Source organism: Hippopotamus amphibius, chromosome 4, assembly GCF_030028045.1.
Source record: "Hippopotamus amphibius kiboko isolate mHipAmp2 chromosome 4, mHipAmp2.hap2, whole genome shotgun sequence".
Lineage (NCBI taxonomy): Eukaryota > Metazoa > Chordata > Mammalia > Artiodactyla > Hippopotamidae > Hippopotamus > Hippopotamus amphibius.
In genome coordinates this window covers 77,601,341-77,619,225 of record NC_080189.1, presented here as the reverse complement: position 1 = coordinate 77,619,225, position 17,885 = coordinate 77,601,341, and the positions used below count along the sequence as shown (strand labels likewise).

The following is a 17,885-nucleotide window of genomic DNA, read 5'->3' as shown; positions in this document are numbered from 1 at the left end:
GTGGCCGGTCAGGAACTGCTCCTCTCCAGGGGCTCCACCCGCACATGGCCCCGCCCTTCATGGTCTCCCTATTCTGTCCTGGGACGTGGCCCCCACCCTGCATGTCCCTGGACTTTGTAGAAGAGAGGAGAGGACACGGAGAGGATGGTGACTCCTAGAGCAGGGCTGCAGGGAGCGGACCAAGAACTTCGGGGGATGAACTGCTGACCTCCTGAGCAAATGCTGCCTTCCTGCAGCTCCTGCAGCTCAGGGGCTGCTGCAAAAATTTCTTAAGCCCCTGCATTTGGGAAGTTCCAGAAACTGCAGCCCCCAGGCCCAGGCCTTGGGCCACAGCCAGGTGACGGGACTGCCCGCAATCTCTGGGCAAGTTGGGCGCCTTGGTTCACGGGGGATGGACCAGTACCCTCTGGGACTTGGGGGAAGGCCTGCCACCCTCCTTGGGGCCTGTGTAGCATCAGGAAGCATCTTCACGCTTCCTCCAGTCCGTTTAGCCAGAGCCTGCGCTTGGCGGGGTGTTGGAGGAGCAGAGAGGTGATGAAGGGACACCAGTTTATTGAGCAGCAGAGCTGGGGGGCAGGGGTAGAGCCAGGTCTCTGGTCAGCAGCTACATTGTCAGCTCCTGCAGGAAGTGCATAAAGAGAGGATCACACTGGGGAGGGCCGCAGCAGAGACAGCAGCAGAGCGTCTGCAAAGGGGCCGACCACTCACCATGATGGCGTTGACGATATCACTCTGGTTGTCCCTCAGGGCCCGCACAGCCTTGGCCCTTGACACGTTGGCCTGCGCCATCACCAGCTCAATGTCCCGAAGCTCCAGCCCTGTCTCGTCCACCTGGAGCGGGGCAAGTGAGGAGGTGCTGGAGCGGCCCCCTCCCCCAGGAAGAGGCCCCCAGGCGGAGCTGCCCCCCTTCCCAAGGCTGGGTCGAGCGCCCTGGGCCTCACCTCCTCCTCCTCCTCTTCCTCCTCCTCCTCCTCACACTCCGGCCTCACCCTCGGCCCAGGTGCTGACTCGGGGACCAGGGCCGAAGGCTCTGAGGGCACCTTGAACTTCTCAGCCGCAGCTCTGTGCACCTGCTGGGACAGGTCCTCGATCTGCAGCACAGAGCATGGCTGTCAGCCGAGCCCGCGCCCCAGGCCCCCGCCCCGCGCCCACGGCCAGCTTCTCAGACCTTGGCCTCGCCAAAGACCACGTAGGTGTCCGAGGCTGGGCTCTTAAAGACATCAGGCTTGGCGATGACAAAGAGGATGTTCTTGGACTTCTGGATGGTGATCCTGGTGACACCCTGGATCTGTCGTAAGCCCAGCTTGGACATCGCCTGTGGGCACAGAGGTCTCAGGCCCCGGCATTGGCTCCAGGGGTTCCAGTTGGGGGAGGGGGAGCGGGAGGAGCAGGCCCAGGCGAGGTGGCACACTGCTGGGAGATGAGGGCTCTGCCACCAACTCCTGGGGACCCTCTGTGGACCTGCCCAGGTGGCCCCCGTGTCTACAATAGGGCATCAGACTCAGCTGGAGAGGCCACTTCAACTGACACCCCAGCCCCAGTTACTTCCCCAGGTGTCCCGTTACTGTCTTTACCCCAGGGTCCCCCCGTCTGTGGGATTCATCAGCCATGGGGTGGGAAGGGGTCCCTTTACGCAGCCAGCCCCGCTCCCGGGGTGGCTGGGGTGGTCTGGCCAGCCTGGTCCCTCCCAGAGGGAGCAGGTCCCCAGCCAGGCCCCCAGCCCACCTTTCGGGCCTTCTTCTCACTGCGACTCTGCTTGGCTTTGGTGACGGTCTCCTCGCTCCCGCTGCCTGCCGGGGCCTGAGGAAGAGAGGGGTCTGAGCACCCAAGGGTGGGGTGTCGCACCCTCCCAGGGGCACACGTCCCCCCACGCTCAGGCACCTGGGCTGGGCGCTGTGCAGTCTGCGGTCCCGAGAGGTCCTGCTCCTCCAGCTCGGCTGATGACTCCCCGTGGCTGTCTGAGTGCTGGCCGGAGCCTGGGGCTCGGGGCGAGTCTGAGAATACAGGAGGTGTGAGGATGGCCTTCGCCTCTGGACAGGGGCCTGGGGGCGAGCAGCTCTGGCTCTGCCCTGGGGAGTGGGGTCCCTGCCCGCCCACCCTTCCCCCTGCGGTCACTGGCTCAGGACTGTGCGAGCCTGGATGCCCCTCACCTTCTTCCAAACTGTCCTGGTCATCCTGCTGCTCGGCGGCTGGGAGCCCTCGAGGTCCGGCTGGGCTCCGGGGCCCAGAGCCAGGAGGCACTTGGCAGGGGGGCGAGATCCTCGAGGCCAGGTCTTTGGCATGGGTAGCCCCCTTAGGGGCCGCCTTGGGGCTGAGGAGGGGGGATTGGGGCGGGAGGCTGACCTGTCCGGCCCCAGGGGGTTTTGTTGTCCCTGAGAAGGCAGCCACCACCCGCTGGGCTCTTGCCCGTGGCGGTGGGAGGCCTGGAGAGCCCAGGGGCTCCTCGCCTTCCCCCAAGTCTTCCCGGGGACCCTGGCAAGGGCAGGGGGCAGGCGGTGCTGCGGGGGGTGGGACCGTCTCCATGAGGACATCAGGAGCGGGGGGCTCAGGGCCCTGGCTCCTGTCTTGGGGTGCACTGGGCAGGCCCCCTACGGGGCTTTCTGGGGGCTGCGGTGGGGAGGAGCCAAGGGCTGCGAGTACTGCCTGGGCCTGTTCTCCACTGCCCGGGCCCAGTGTAGGCTCTGGTCGCCTCAAGGGCAGTGGAGATGTTGGGGCAGGATCTTTGGAAAAGGCCCTGCCCAGTCTGGGCACAGCCCTTGATGGAGACTCTGAGCAGGAGCCTGGCCTGGCCTCTGAGGCCACAGCCAGGGGAAGCCTGGGCCCCAGGGTGGCCCTTCCCTCCTCCACTGGGCCTGGCGGTCCCACCTGGCCAACCTCCCGGCTGGCGGCAGGTCGTGCCTCTGGGCCGCCGACGACTGCCTTTAGGATTCCACTCCCCTGTTTCTCAGCCCCCAGGGCCTCCTTTGGGGGCAGGCTGGGCTCAGCTCCATCACCCTCATGCACGCGGGCATCAGGACAGGCTCCCCACTCGGGTGACAAAAGGCCCTTGGCTACTTCCTCCCCACTGGAGTCAGGTTCTGGGGGACCTGGGGCCTCCGTGGCAGGCTTGGGTGTCTCTGGGGGTTCTGTGGCAGGTTTGGAGGGGCCTGCATCTTCTTCCAAAGGTATCTGAACATCTGCAGCTGGCTCTGGGCCACCCAGATGGATCTGATCCAAGGCCAGAGAATCTGAGCCTCCAGTGTGGTCTGGGTCCCTTTTCTCAGGTGCTGGCCTCAGTCCCAAGGTCTTGCTTCCTTTCTGCTGGGCTGCGGTGGCCATGGGCTCTGTCCCTGGGGTGTAGCCTGTGTCAGTCTGCAGGGCCTGAGGGCTGGCCTTGGTGGCAAATCCTTGGCCGGAGGGGAGGCCTGCATCCTGCAGGGGCAAGGATGCTGTCAAGTCTGCTTCTTCCGACTGGGAGTCAGGGCTGGTCTCAGAGGCAGATCCCTGGGCTGAGGGGAGGCCTGCATCCTGCAGGGGCAAAGATGCCATCACGTCCACTTCTTCTGACTGGGGTTCCGAGCTGGTCTCAGAGGCAGATCCCTGGACTGAGGGGAGGCCTGCATCCTGCAGGGGCAAGGATGCCACCATGTCCACTTCTTCTGACTGGGGTTCAGAGCTGGTCTCAGAGGCAAATCCCTGGACCAAAGGGAAGCCTGCATCTTGCAGTGGCAAGGATGCCATCAGGTCCCCTTCTTCCGATTGGGATTCAGAGCTGGTCTCAGAGGCAGATCCCTGGACTGAGGGGAGGTCTGCATCCTGCAGGGGAAAGGATGCCATCACGTCCACTTCTTCTGACTGGGGTTCCGAGCTGGTCTCAGAGGCAGATCCCTGGACCGAGGGGAGGCCTGCATCCCGCAGGGGCAAGGATGCCATCACGTCCACTTCTTCTGACTGGGGTTCAAAGTTGGTCTCAGAGACAAATCCCTGGACTGAGAGGAGGCCTGCATCCCGCAGAGGCAAGGATGCCATCAGGTCCACTTCTTCTGACTGGGGTTCAGAGCTGCTCTCAGAGGCAGATCCCTGGACCAAAGGGAAGCCTGCATCTTGCAGGGGCAAGGATGCAATCAGGTCCAATTCTTCTGATTGTGGTTCCGAGCTGGTCTCAGAGGCAGATCCCTGGGCTGAGGGGAGGTCTGCATCCTGCAGGGGCAAGGATGCCACCATGTCCACTTCTTCTGACTGGGGTTCAGAGCTGGTCTCAGAGGCAGATCCCTGGACCAAAGGGAAGCCTGCATCTTGCAGTGGCAAGGATGCCATCAGGTCCCCTTCTTCCGATTGGGATTCAGAGCTGGTCTCAGAGGCAGATCCCTGGACTGAGGGGAGGTCTGCATCCTGCAGGGGAAAGGATGCCATCAGGTCCACTTCTTCTGACTGGGGTTCAGAGCTGGTCTCAGAGGCAGATCCCTGGACCAAAGGGAAGCCTGCATCTTGCAGTGGCAAGGATGCCATCAGGTCCCCTTCTTCCGATTGGGATTCAGAGCTGGTCTCAGAGGCATATCCCTGGACTGAGGGGAGGTCTGCATCCTGCAGGGGCAAGGATGCCATCACGTCCACTTCTTCTGAATGGGGTTCCGAGCTGGTCTCAGAGGCAGATCCCTGGACCAAAGGGAAGCCTGCATCCTGCAGCGGCAAGGATGCCATCAGGTCCACTTCTTCTGACTGGGGTTCAGAGCTGGTCTCAGAGGCAGATCCCTGGACTGAGGGGAGGCCTGCATCCTGCAGCGGCAAGGATGCCATCAGGTCCACTTCTTCTGACTGGGGTTCAGAGCTGGTCTCAGAGGCAGATCCCTGGACTGAGGGGAGGCCTGCATCCTGCAGGGGCAAGGATGCCATCAGGTCCACTTCTTCTGACCGGGGTTCAAAGCTGGTCTCAGAGGCAGATCCCTGGACTGAGGGGAGGCCTGCATCCTGCAGCGGCAAGGATGCCATCACGTCCACTTCTTCTGACTGGGGTTCTGAGCTGGTCTCAGAGGGAGATCCCTGGACTGAGGGGAGGCCTGCATCCTGCAGCGGCAAGGATGCCATCACGTCCACTTTTTCCGATTGGGGTTCAGAGCTGGTCTTAGAGGCAGATCCCTGGACTGAGGGGAAGCCTGCATCCTGCAGGGGCAAGGATGCCATCACGTCCACTTCTTCCGATTGGGGTTCAGAGCTGGTCTCAGAGGCAGATCCCTGGACTGAGGGGAGGCCTGCATCCTGCAGGGGCAAGGATGCCATCATGTCCACTTCTTCTGACTGGGGTTCTGAGCTGGTCTCAGAGGCAGATCCCTGGACTGAGGGGAGGCCTGCACCCTGCAGGGGCAAGGATGCCATCATGTCCACTTCTTCCGATTGGGGTTCCGAGCTGGTCTCAGAGGCAGATCCCTGGACTGAGGGGAGGCCTGCATCCTGCAGGGGCAAGGATTCCATCATGTCCACTTCTTCCGATTGGGGTTCCGAGCTGGTCTCAGAGGCAGATCCCTGGACTGAGGGGAGGACTGCATCCTGCAGGGGCAAGGATGCCATCACGTCCACTTCTTCTGACTGAGGTTCCGAGCTGGTCTCAGAGGCAGATCCCTGGACTGAGGGGAGGCCTGCATCCTGCAGGGGCAAGGATGCCATCACGTCCACTTCTTCTGACTGGGGTTCCGAGCTGGTCTCAGAGGCAGATCCCTGGACTGAGGGGAGGCCTGCATCCTGCAGGGGCAAGGATGCCATCACGTCCACTTTTTCTGATTGGGGTTCCGAGCTGGTCTCAGAGGCAGATCCCTGGACTGAGGGGAGGCCTGCATCCTGCAGGGGCAAGGATGCCATCATGTCCACTTCTTCCGACTGGGGTTCCGAGCTGGTCTCAGAGGCAGATCCCTGGACTGAGGGGAGGCCTGCATCCTGCAGGGGCAAGGATTGCATCATGTCCACTTCTTCCGATTGGGGTTCCGAGCTGGTCTCAGAGGCAGATCCTTGGACTGAGGGGAGGCCTGCATCCCACAGGGGCAAGGATGCCATCAGGTCCACTTCTTCTGACTGGGGTTCCGAGCTGGTCTCAGAGGCAGATCCCTGGACTGAGGGGAGGCCTGCATCCTGCAGGGGCAAGGATGCCATCATGTCCACTTCTTCTGACTGGGGTTCCGAGCTGGTCTCAGAGGCAGATCCCTGGACTGAGGGGAGGCCTGCATCTTGCAGCGGCAAGGATGCCATCAGGTCCACTTCTTCTGACTGAGGTTCCAAGCTGGTCTCAAAGGCAGATTCCTGGACTGAGGGGAGGCCTGCATCCTGCAGGGGCAAAGATGCCATCAGGTCCACTTCTTCCGATTGGAATTCAGAGCTGGTCTCAGAGGCAGATCCCTGGACTGAGGGGAGGCCTGCATCCCGCTGGGGCAAGGATTCCATCATGTCCACTTCTTCCGACTGGGGTTCCGAGCTGGTCTCAGAGGCATACCCCTGGACTGAGGGGAGGCCTGCATCCTGCAGGGGCAAGGATGCCATCAGGTCCACTTCTTCCGACTGGGGTTCCGAGCTGGTCTCAGAGGCAGATCCCTGGACTGAGGGGAGGCCTGCATCCTGCAGGGGCAAGGATGCCATCAGGTCCACTTCTTCCGACTGGGGTTCAGAGCTGGTCTCAGAGGCAGATCCCTGGCCCGAGGGAAGGCCTGAATCCTGCAGGGGCAAGGATGCCATCAGGTCCACTTCTTCCGACTGGGGTTCAGAGCTGGTCTCAGGGGCAGATCTCTGGACTGAGGGGAGGCCTGCATCCTGCAGGGGCAAGGATGCCATCAGGTCCACTTCTTCCGACTGGGGTTCCGAGCTGGTCTCAGAGGCAGATCCCTGGACTGAGGGGAGGCCTGCATCCTGCAGGGGCAGGAATGCTGCCAGGTCTACTTTTTCTGACTGGGGTTCAGAGCTGGCCTCGAAGGCAGATCCCTGGACCAAAGGGATGCCTGCATGCTGCAGGGGCGGAGATTCCATCAGGTCCACTTCTTCCAGTTGTGGCTCAGGGCTGGTCTCAGAGGCAGATCCCTGAACCAAAGAGCGGCCTGCATCCTGCAGGGGTGGGGATGCTGTCAGGTTCATTTCTTCTGACTGGGGCTCAGGGCTTGCCTCGGAGGCAGAATCCTGGACTGAGGGAAGGCCTGCATCCTGCAGGGACAAGGATACTGTCAGGTCCACTTCTTCCGACTGGGGCTCAGAGCTGGCCTCAGAGACAGGTCCCTGGACCAAAGAGAGGCCTGCATCCTGCAGGGGTGGAGATGCTATCAGGTCTACTTCTTCAGGCTGGGACTCAGGGCTGGTCCTGGAGCCAGATCCCTGGCCCAAGGGGAGGCCTGCATCCTGCAGGGCCAAGGATGCCATCAGGTCTACTTCTTCCAGTTGTGGCTCAGGGCTGGTCTCAGAGGCAGATCTCTGGACCAAGCAGAGGACTGCATCCTGCAGGGGCAAGGATGCCAACAGGTCTACTTCTTCCAGTTGTGGCTCAGGGTTGGTCTCAGAGGCAGATCTCTGGACCAAGCAGAGGACTGCATCCTGCAGGGGCGGGGATGCTGTCAGGTCCGCTTCTCTTGATTGGGGTTCCGTGCTGGCTGCAGAGGCAAACCTCTGGCCTGTTTCTTCCTTCAGGTTTTGTAGAGAGTCGAGGCCCACCTCTGCCTTTGAAGTCAGGAGCTCTAAGCCTAAGGCAGCGCTGTCTCCCTCCTGCAGGGGCTGAGGTGTCATCATGGCAACAGGTGCTGGTCCCATGGTGGAGCCTGCCTCTTCTGCACAGGCCTGAGGGGTCACCCCAGTGAGGCCTGGTGCTTCCTGTGGGATGTAAGGGGCCATAGCAGCAGCGGACACCTGGCCTGGAGCGGGGCCCGCCCCGTTTACTTCGGAGATGGGGTCCTTGCTCTCGGCAGCCTGGCCAGCCTCTCCCTCGGATACCCCAAAAGTAGGCTCTGGGCCCCAGGAGGCAGCCTCACCAGGGCTGTCCTGGAGCAGGGTGGTGGGCTGTGCGTGGGGTTCCCCGCTGTACAGCCTCTCATCATCAGCCCCCGCATAGGAGGCCGAGTCAGGATCCGAGGAGGCGGCAGAGGTGTCATCCCGGAAGGCGAAGTCCTCATCCATGCCCTCCGTGATGGACAGGTCGGACAGTGACTGCAGGGAGGACGCGAACGTGCTGTCATCCTCGCCCTCCCCGGCCAGGTCCCCTCTGGGGACGGGGGCCTCCTGCTCTTCCTCCTCCTGCTCCTGCTCCTGTTCCTGCCCCTCCTCCTCGGGGGGCAGCGGTGTCACCTCTACAGCCTCCACCTGGAAGATTAGGCTGCCCTGGAAGGGCAGGAGGGAAGCAGGGATCATCGGGTCATTGGCCAGGAAGTCCAGCTCGAAGAAGTGGCCCTCCTGGCCCCAGGAAGAGCTGCTGTCTGCTGAGAGGCTGGACTCGGAGGATGAGGTGTCCGGGGTCCCGGGAGGGGACAGCTCCCTCTCATCGGCCACAGACCCAGGAGGGGAGAAGCTCCAGCCCGAGGGCGCATCCAGCCCTTCAGCCACGGCCTGCAGGCTCAGGGAGCAGGATGGGGACGAGGCCCAGCTGTCCCCATCCGCTGTGATGTAGGAGCCCGAGGGCGAGGCTGGTGGTGAGTCCCCCAGCTCAACCTGGGCATCCTGGGCATCGCTGTGGGGCCCGGTGCCAGGGAGCAGGGTGGAGGCTGTCTCGGTGGGGGTGGAGGGAGGCGTGAAGTAGGAATCGGAGTCTGCGGCAGGGAAAGGCACAGGAGGGTCACCCTGAGAACACAACTCGGGGGGTGGGTTCAGGCTGGTGTGCCCACCCTCCCAATCCCTGAGCTCTGGCAGGGTTGCCCTGGGCAGTGGGGACGCCCAGCATGTCTCCTCGCCCATCACAATCCGGGCCTCCAGGGAGGCGGGGAGAGGACCTTCAGCGGGCTGAGCCTCAGGGGACCCTGGGCTGGGGCCGCCCTCCGCCTGGACTGCCCAGGATGACGGGGCGCGGCCCGGCCCCGCATCCCAGCTGGCTCCCTCAGGTGGGGGCCGGGTACCCGGCTTGCTGGGCAGGAACGTGAGGGCCAGGGCGCTGGGCCCAGGGGTCAGGGCACAGTGCTCCGGCCGGTCCCCACTTGGGGTGCTAGCTGCAGCCGCATCGCAGGACAGATCTGTGGAGAGAGAAGGGCGTGAGGAGGGCAGGCACCTCCCCCGAGAAGCAGCGCCCAGGCTGCAGCCGCCCCTCCCTCAGATGGGAGTTGAGCACAGGGCTGGGGGCCCATGGGGCTGGGTGTCTGCAGAAAAGAGGGCTCAGGAGAGGGCAAGGGAATTGCTGCACCTGGGGGAGGACTTCTGAGAGTTCTGACCATGGTGAGCAGCCTGGGGTCTGGCTTTTCTCCAAGATGCTCGGTAAAGATGAGCCCGGCTCCTGTCTCCTCAGACACTAGCTTGCTGACTCCTTGCACATAAGCTGTGCCGCCTCCGCCGGGCTTGCCAGGAGAGGCCTGCTCATGACCTCCCAGGTCGGTGGGCCCCCAGGGAGCATCAGGCCAGCGCTCCACTCTGCTCTGGAACATTCCAGATCTCACGCCTGCTGTGAAGTGGGGGTCTGGCTTCCCTGCCTCATCTCTCCCCTTCCCTAGCTGCCTACACCTGAGGCCCATCTGTCAAGGTCTCCCAGGGCTCTGCCCCACCTCCGTTCCCAGAGCTGGCACATGCAGGAGGGCAAGCAGGGGCCCAGTGTGCCGTCCTCAGGCGGGACGTCCCAGCTCAGCCTGAAGCCCGGGGGTGGGGGTGGGGGGGGTGGGGGAGGGTGCGTGCTGGCAGCGGTGCTGGCCATCTGGGAGCACAGAGACGGCCCCGCCCGGCCCCGTATGCAGCTCTGGGAGGCTGTGGGCTCTGGGGGCCCTGACAGTGTCCAGCGGAGTTTCCACAGTAGCAGCCACCCCGCAGGGCTGGCAGGGTGGCTCCCTCTGCCAGGGACATTTGTGTGGGTCCCATGGCAGTGGACAGGGGATGCCCAGGCCCCGGCCACATTCTCTGGAGGGTTCCTGTTTTACCACGCTCACCCATGACCACCCACAAGTACAACATCTCCTGTGCCTCAGCTTTCCGTCTGCAAAGCAGAGTGTCCGCCAGGATTAGAGGTGAAGCTTACGAAGGGGCAGCCCCCTCTCCAGGCTGCCCATCTGCTGCAGCAGTGGCAGGACCCTGGGCCCTTGGGTCACACTGCTGGGGTGCTGGTGTGGCCAGAGGGTCCCGAGAAGGGGGTCCTTTGGGTCCACTGGAGTGTGATGAACACCTAACCCCTGGAGGTGGGTGTGGCAGGCGGGGCTGGGTGCTGGAGACTGGGCTCTTGGCACTGAGCCTGGTGTGGTGCCCGTGCGCACCCGTACTGGACTCCAGGTCCCCGAGGCAGGCAGAGGGTGGAGCTGGGCCAAGGGGGCAGAGGAAAGGAAGCCAAAGGTCAAAGGTTTCTACGCCTCATTCAAGGTCGTCAAACAGTCCAAGCAGAGCTAGCCCCAACCCACTTTATTGGACCCCCCTGGACCCAGCACTGGTTTCATCTCCAGGGGCTTCTCACTCACAGCAAGGTGCCCTTGGCCTTCCCGGAGCCATACACGGCTGACCTCTTCCCAGGACCAGGCAGATCCCCTCCGACACTTGCTGACTTAGTCTCTCCCAGGATTTGGGCCTGCACTCCAGGGCTACTGCTCCCCAGGCCATGCTCCCCCAGGGCCTTCCAACTAACAGACCTCTGGCTTCCCCAGAGTCCAGCTCCAGCCCTGTTCCCCCCACCTGGGCCAAGACCAGTCGCCAGCCCTGAGGCGGCTCTCAAGCATCTGGGGGTCAGGTGCCCCGCGCATTTCCAGTGGCTGGGGTGCAGTTGACAACCCGCAGCCTCCGGTCCAGAGCTGCAGGGGCTGCGAGGCCCATTGCTCCCCTCAGACAATGGGGACCCCGGCCGGGAGTGCAAGGAGCCAGGGACGCTCACAGGCCTTCAAGTCGCTTCTGGCTCTTGGAGGACATCCCTGCTCCGCCCCGCCCTTCCCTGCAGTCCTGAGTGGGGGCCAGGGCTGGACTAGGATTCCGGGTACGGTACCCGGTACTCGGAGAGGCAGGGAACCAATGAAGGGGACGTAGCGGGGATGAAAAGGGGAGAGGGATGGAGAGAGGGCGGGGAGGGGGGCTCAGAGAGGAAACCGGGACGGAGATGGTGCGGGGACAGGGACGGAGAAGGAGAGGGGTGGAGAGGGGACAGGGACGAAGAGAGGGGTTGGCGGATACACACGCAGGCGGGAGAGCGCCACGGCCTCACCTGTGCGGGGCCCCGGCCCGCCCGCCTCCGGCAGCAGCAGCTCGGCGCGGGCAGCCTCCCCGGGCATGACCTGGCCGTACGCCCGTCCCTCCGTCCCCTGTCTGTCCGTGAGTCCGTCCCGTGGAGCCTGCGCGGCCACCGCCCCTCGGCCGGGGGGTGAAGGGGGTCAGTAGATGACGTCAGCGCCGCCCCGCCCGCCCAGCGTCCCGAGTGAGCGTGCGCGGGCGCGCCAGGCACTGCGGTGCGCCGGGAGCGGAGGGGGTGGGACAGCCTCCTTCCCTCCCCATACCCCACCTCCGCTGCACTCTCCTCCCGCGGTCCGCGGCCCCGCCTTTCCCGCAGCATCACCACCACCCCCCGCCCCCACTAACGGGAGAGAAGTTCAGAGTCAGTCGGAGGCATCACCCCTTAGCCCAGTTGGGAAGAGGGAGAGGGTCGCCAGAATTCGGGATGCGGGGCCGGGGGTCGGGAAGTTGGAGGTTTTGGGGTCCGGGCGCTTTGGGGGGAGGCGGCGGCATAGTCCCCCTGCTCGAATTCCCGGCCCCCAGCTGCCTGGGCAGGGGTCGCCAGCCTAACCCGGTGCCTCTACCCAAGAGGTGAGCTGGAGCCGCAGCTCTTCACTGATTGGCTGGTCCTCGCAAGTCGGTCTCCGTGGCAACCGCCTCCCGGCTCCACGGCAACCAGAGCAGGCAGGCAGGAGCGCAGCAGGGAAGGCAGCCGCGGAGCTCCGGGCTGACTGGTCCCCAGGGCTCCCGCAGTTCAGCGCTGTCCCACCCTTCAGCTCTCGGGCAATGGAAGTCAGATGGAGAAACATACCTTCTTCCATTCTCAGCAGCCGCCCCTGTCACACCCCCAAGGACTCAAACCCTCCCTGAGCTTTCCGGAGATGCGCCCTTGCTTCCACACAGGCCTGCCTGCACTCAGATTCGCCGAGCATCCGCCCTGTGCCAGGCGCCGGGAGACAGATGAACATTGTCACCACCCCAGAGCTAGACGGGGGCAGGGGCAGGCAATCAGAGCGGCCATTGTTGGGGGGGGTTTCTCCTCCACCCTCAATCTTCTGTTGGCTCTACCCTGGAGCCCACAGAGCCAGGGGCTGCCTGCTGGGCATCTCCCCAGTGCCCCAGGGACCAGACTCATCGTGTCCGAATCTTAGCCCTACATCTTGCATCCCTTTCTGCCTATCTATCCCACTAGTGGCGGACTCCTCTTCTTCCTCCCTTTCCTCTACACCCATCTTCACTCTCACCTCCCAAGAGTTTCTAAGTTGCCTCTTCCAGGGAATTTCCTGGCTGTCCAGTGGTTAGGACTTGGTGCTTTCACTTCTGGGTCCCGGGTTCAATTCCTGGTAGGGGAACTAAGATCCTACAATCCACAGCGCAGCCAAAAAAAATTTAAAAAATTAAAAAATAAAGTTGCCTCCTCCTGTGGCCCCTTTCCCATCGCCTTAGCTGAGTCCTTCATAAGTCTTACTTCTCTGCCAACCCCCACCACCTGGCCAACACCACTGACTCATCAGTGTCCGAGTGGCTTCCAGTCTGGACAAGATGGCATAAGCTTGTCTCTCTGCTTCTCCTGACTAACCCAATGAAGTGCAGGAAATTAGAGACCACAAAAACTGAACTCTCAAAGATGAAAAGAGGAAGGCAAGCTGGTGAGGGACCCCAGGACTGGAGGAACAGCAGAACAGCCCACCCAACAGAAGGGGACACAAGCCTGGCATTTCCTGACCCCTGCCCTCCCCCCCCCTCCACACACACACCAGCTAGTACCAGGAGGAGGACCAGGTATTCAGCCTCATGTGGACTGGAGTCTGTGACAACTCTATGGAGTCTGGCAGAGCTGGTATGAAGATCAAGGGAAGCCTCCTAATAAGGGGCCAAGGGAAGGACATTCCTCTCCACCCCCCCCCCCCGGTGTCCCCCCTCCACTCACTCAGAGGCTCTGGCAGGTGGGGGCAGTGGCAAGGGAAATCCCACCACAGCAAGCTTTCAGCTCAGCAAGCTGGGCTTCCTCTCCCAGGGAAATACCCTCTCCCCCACTCAAAGGCACAGGATAGTCCAGCCCAGAAAGTGCTGCCCATCCATTCAGGAGCACCAGCCAGGCCCAGCAGCTTGAGACCAACACAGTGTGAGAAAATCCCTGAAAGTTACATTGTCATTAGACCCACAGACCATGAAAGTAGCCCAGGACCTGCATTTTGAACCCAAACAGGATGACTGCCTGCTAAAATTAAAATTTTGAACCTAATAACCTATCTGGGATACAATTAAAAAAATCACCCATCATACCAGGAAAATCAGGGAAGAACCCAACAACTAGAAAAATCACAACTAGAATAGGAAAATTTTTAAGAAACACAGAACTGAACTGAATGAAAATAAAAATACAAAATATCAAATTATGTGGTCTGCAGGTAAGACAGTGCTGAGAGGGATATTTATAGCATATCAGAAAAGAGAAAAGGTCTCAAGTCAATCATCTAAGTTCCTACCTCAGGAAATTAGGAAAAGAAGGGCAAAATAAACTAAAATAAACAGAAAGAAGGAAATAAAGAGTAGAAATCAATGAAACTGAAAATAGGAAAACAACAGAGGAAATCAATGAAACAAAAAAGAACAGTTCTTTGGAAAATCAATAAAATTGCAAGATAGTCAAAAATAAAGAGAGAAGACACAAATGGCCAGCATGCAATGGGGGCTATGATGGTTAATTTTATGTGTTAACTCAACCTGGCTTAGGGATGTCCAGATAGCTGGTTAAATGCTATTTCTGGGTGTGTATGTGAGGGCATCTCTGGAGATTAGCATCTAATTTAGTAGACCGAGTAAAGAGGTCTGCCCTCACCAATGTGGGTGGGCATCCGCTGGGGGTTCAGAGAGAACAAAAAGGTGAAGGAATGGTGAATTCACTCTCTCTTCTTGAGCTGGGATGTCATCTCCTACCCTCGGACATTGGATCTCCTGGTTCTCCGGCCTTTGGACTCCAGGGCTACACCAGTGACACCCAACCTCCCACCCCTCCCCATTCTCAGGCCTTTGCACTTAGACTGAATTTATACCAATGACTATGGTTTTCCTGGTCCTCCAGCTTGAGAAATGCAAATTATGGGACTTCTTGGCCTCTGTAACTGCAGAGCCAATTCCTATAATAAATCTCCTCTTACATTTTTCTCTCTCATATATTCTGTTGGTTCTGTTTCTCTAGAGAATGCTGACTAATAACAGGGCTACAGAACCTGAGGACATTACAAGGATACTAAGGCAATGCTACAAACAACTTAATGCTCATAAATTCAACAACTTTGAAGAAATGGACAATTACTCGAAAATTAAAATCTACCAAAAATTCAAGCAAGATGAAATGGATAATATGAAGAGTCTTAAAGCCATGAAAAAAATTGTATTTGTAACTTAAAAAAGCTTCCCCAAAGAAGTCTCTAGGTCCAGATAGTTTCACTGCAGTTCTACCAAGTATTTAAAGTAGAATTAACATCAGTTTTAGACAATCTCGTCCACAAAATAGGAGGAAACACTTCCTAACTCATTTTAGGATACAAGAAATACTTTCATATCCAAACCAGGCAAAGATAGTACCCAAAACAAACAAAAACTACAGACCAATATCTCCCATGAACATAGGCACAAAAAATCTAAAATATAAGCAAATCAAATCCAACAATGTATAAAAAGTATACATCCTGACCAAGTAGAATTTACTCCAGCTGTGCAAGGGTGGTTCAGCACTTGAAGATCAATGTAACCCACTAAACCAACAGACTAAAGAAGAAAAATTATGTATCAATTGATACAGAAAAACATCTGACATAGCACAACAGCTATTCAGATTAAAAAAAAAAAACTTTTCAGCAAGTTAAAATAAACTTGATAAAGATCATATACAAAAGCCTTACAGCTAACATCACACTTGATGGTGAAAGACTGAATGCTTTCTAACATTGGGAACAAGGCAGGATGCCTGCTCTCAACAGAAGCTCCGACCCCCCCCGCCCCCGCTTTTAAACAGTACTGGAAGTTCTAACCCCTGAAATAAGGCAAAAAAAATAAGGAAAAAGCAGAAAGCAGATGGGCTTCAGAATGAAAGCATAAGGCGCTCCACTGACCAGCTCCCCAGTGAAACCGGTGAAAATTATAAAACAAGCAAACATTTAAAGCTCCTGGAAAGGGTCTGAAGGGCAAATAGGTGAAGAAATAACTATTCAAGAAATTCTGTGCTGGGAATTTCCTGGCAGTCCAGTGGTTAAGACTTCGCGCTTCCACTGCAAGAGGCTTCGATCCCTAGTCAGGAAACTAAGATCCTGTGTGGTACGCAGCGCAGCCAAAAATTAAAAAAAAAACGAAACGATGCAAATTTACTAAGAAAGCAGAGTCTATGGTATTTGAGAATCCACCGTGTGCAGACTGGTGCAGCCAAGAACAAAGGCCCCTCACCCCCTTCCCCTGCCCCCAGTCACAGGGCTTTCTTCCCAGGAGTTGAAGGACTTCGGCATTTCTTATCCTGACCCCAGATACCCGCTGCTGAAGCTGAGCTCCAGGCAAGTGTGGCCAAGAGGTTGGGCTCTCCCTTCTGCTTAGGCCCCACTCATGGGAGAGAGACTCTATATCACCAAAATTTAGAACTTCAGTGTTTCAAAGGACACCATCAAGAAAGTGAGTGAAAATATAGCCCACACAAAGGGGGAAAATATTTGCAAGTCATTTATCTAAGGGACTTGTTTCTAGAACATATAAAGAACACCTACAACCCAATAAGACAACCTAATTAAAAACTGGACAAAGGATTTGAATAGGTGATTCTCCAAAATAATGTAAATGGGCCATAAGCACATGAAAAGATATCATTAGTCATCATGGAAATGAAAATCAAAACCACAATGGGATATCACTTCCTACCCACCATATGACTAGAATAAGAAAGTCAGATAAGTGTTCAGCATCCCTAGCCATTAGGCAAATGCAAGTGAAAGGATATTACTCCACACCCATCAGAATTGCTACTGAGACCACAAGCCGGCAGGGATGTGGAGGACTTCACTGCTTCTCACACTGCTGGTGGGAATGTAACACACCTCCGGAAAACACTGGCAGTTTCTTATTTATTTTTGGCTGTGTTGGGTCTTTGTTGTTGTGCATGGGCTTTCTCTAGTTGCAGCGAGTGGGGGCTACTCTTCATTGCGGTGCACGGGCTTCTTAGTGTGCTGGCTTCTCTTGTTGCAGAGCACGGGCTCTAGGTGCATGGGCTTCAGTAGTTGTGGCACATAGCCTCATAGTTGCAGCATGTGGGCCAGTAGTTGTGACACATGGGTTTATTTGCTCTGTGGCATGTGCGATATTCCTGGACCAGGGATGGAACCCGTGTCCACTGCATTGGCAGGCAGATTCTTAATCACTGAGTGCGGCAGTTTCTTAAACAACATATAAACCCTACATGACCCAGCAGCTGTACTTCTGGGCACTTACCTCAGAGAAATGAAAACCTAGGTTTACACAAACACCCACACACAGGGCTGAATCAGTCTAACAGCTAACAACTGCAGGGAACCTGTTCAAGTATTTCAGAAGCCAGAGATCCTGAATGGTGAACAGGACAAGCTCTTTGCTTAGCGGAAGCTCCCAGAGGCCCCCAAAGTGGCTCAGCACCCCCATGCTTGTCTGTGCTGGCCCTTCACTTTTTTTTTACTAATCAATTTTTTAAAATTTAAATTTTATCATCATTTTGGCTGCATTGGGTCTCAGTTGCAGCACGTGGGATCTTTCGTTGTGGTGCGTGGGATTCTCTCTAGTTGTGGCATGTGGGTTTTCTCTTTTCTAGGTGTGGCACTCGGGCTTCAGGGCATGTGGACTGCAGTTTGTGGAACACGAGTTTTCTAGTTGAGGCATGCAAGATCAGTAGCTGTGGCACGTGGGCTTAGTTGCCCCATGGCATGTGGGATCTTAGTTCCCCAACCAGGGATCAAACCCGTGTCCCCTGCATTGGAAAGCAGATTCTTTACCACTGGACCACCAGGGAAGTCCCTGGCCCTTCACTTTGGAATGCTCTGCCTATTCCCCCATCTTGCCTGGGCTCGGAGGCACCAGCTTCAGGCCATTTTGGCTGCCCTTCTCTCTGGATGAAGAACCCGTCAGCCTGTGTGAATGACAAGGACCCATGTCCTCTGAGCCAGTGCCCAATGGCTCCCCCTCTTCCCTGATGCCTGTGTGACTTGCTTTCTGAGGGACCACTTTGGAGGGAGAACAGCTGGACTGGGAGCCTAGGGAGGCGAGATGGCCCTTCTCTGCTCAGCTCCACTCCCAGCAGCCTCCCTCCACTCTGTACCGCTGGGGTCACATGACAGTGCTGTGTCCCCAGCAAAGTCTCTTGTGAGGGACCAGAAGAGAGAAAGACTATTTCTTTTTTTTTTTGGCTGTGCTACATGGCTTGCAGGATCTTAATTCCCTAACCAGGGATTGAACCTGGGCCCCCAGCAGTGGAAACGTGGAGTCCTAACCCCTAGACTGCCAGGGAATTTCAGAGAATGCCTATTTCTTCCCAGCATCTGGTGGCACTGGTGCTGCTGTGG

General features: G+C 58.2%; 1 protein-coding gene across 1 annotated transcript; it reads right to left on the bottom strand.

Moving 5' to 3' along the window:
- Nucleotides 1-540: 540 nt before the first annotated feature.
- NACAD (NAC alpha domain containing) lies at nucleotides 541-11,372 on the bottom strand. The gene is made up of 10 exons (XM_057733277.1): nucleotides 11,306-11,372; nucleotides 7,597-9,158; nucleotides 4,653-7,212; nucleotides 2,151-3,692; nucleotides 1,882-1,994; nucleotides 1,726-1,800; nucleotides 1,169-1,315; nucleotides 942-1,091; nucleotides 709-831; nucleotides 541-619 (listed from the first exon to the last, which is right to left on the bottom strand). The coding sequence occupies exons 1-10, from the start codon at nucleotides 11,370-11,372 to the stop codon at nucleotides 605-607; spliced, it is 6,354 nt and encodes a 2,117-aa protein (XP_057589260.1). The 3' UTR covers nucleotides 541-604.
- Between the last annotated feature and the right edge of the window lie 6,513 nt (nucleotides 11,373-17,885).

Coding starts and splice junctions, on each gene's coding strand:
- NACAD (XM_057733277.1), bottom strand. CDS start 11,372: ATGCCCGGGGAGGCTGCCCGCGCCGAGCTGCTGCTGCCGGAGGCGGGC. Junction 7,213..7,596: donor GCCAGAGGTTTGCCTCTGCA/GCCAGCACGGAA, acceptor CCTGTCTCTGAG/GCCAGCTCTGAGCCCCAGTC. Junction 832..941: donor AGGAAGAGGAGGAGGAGGAG/GTGAGGCCCAGG, acceptor GCCCCGCTCCAG/GTGGACGAGACAGGGCTGGA.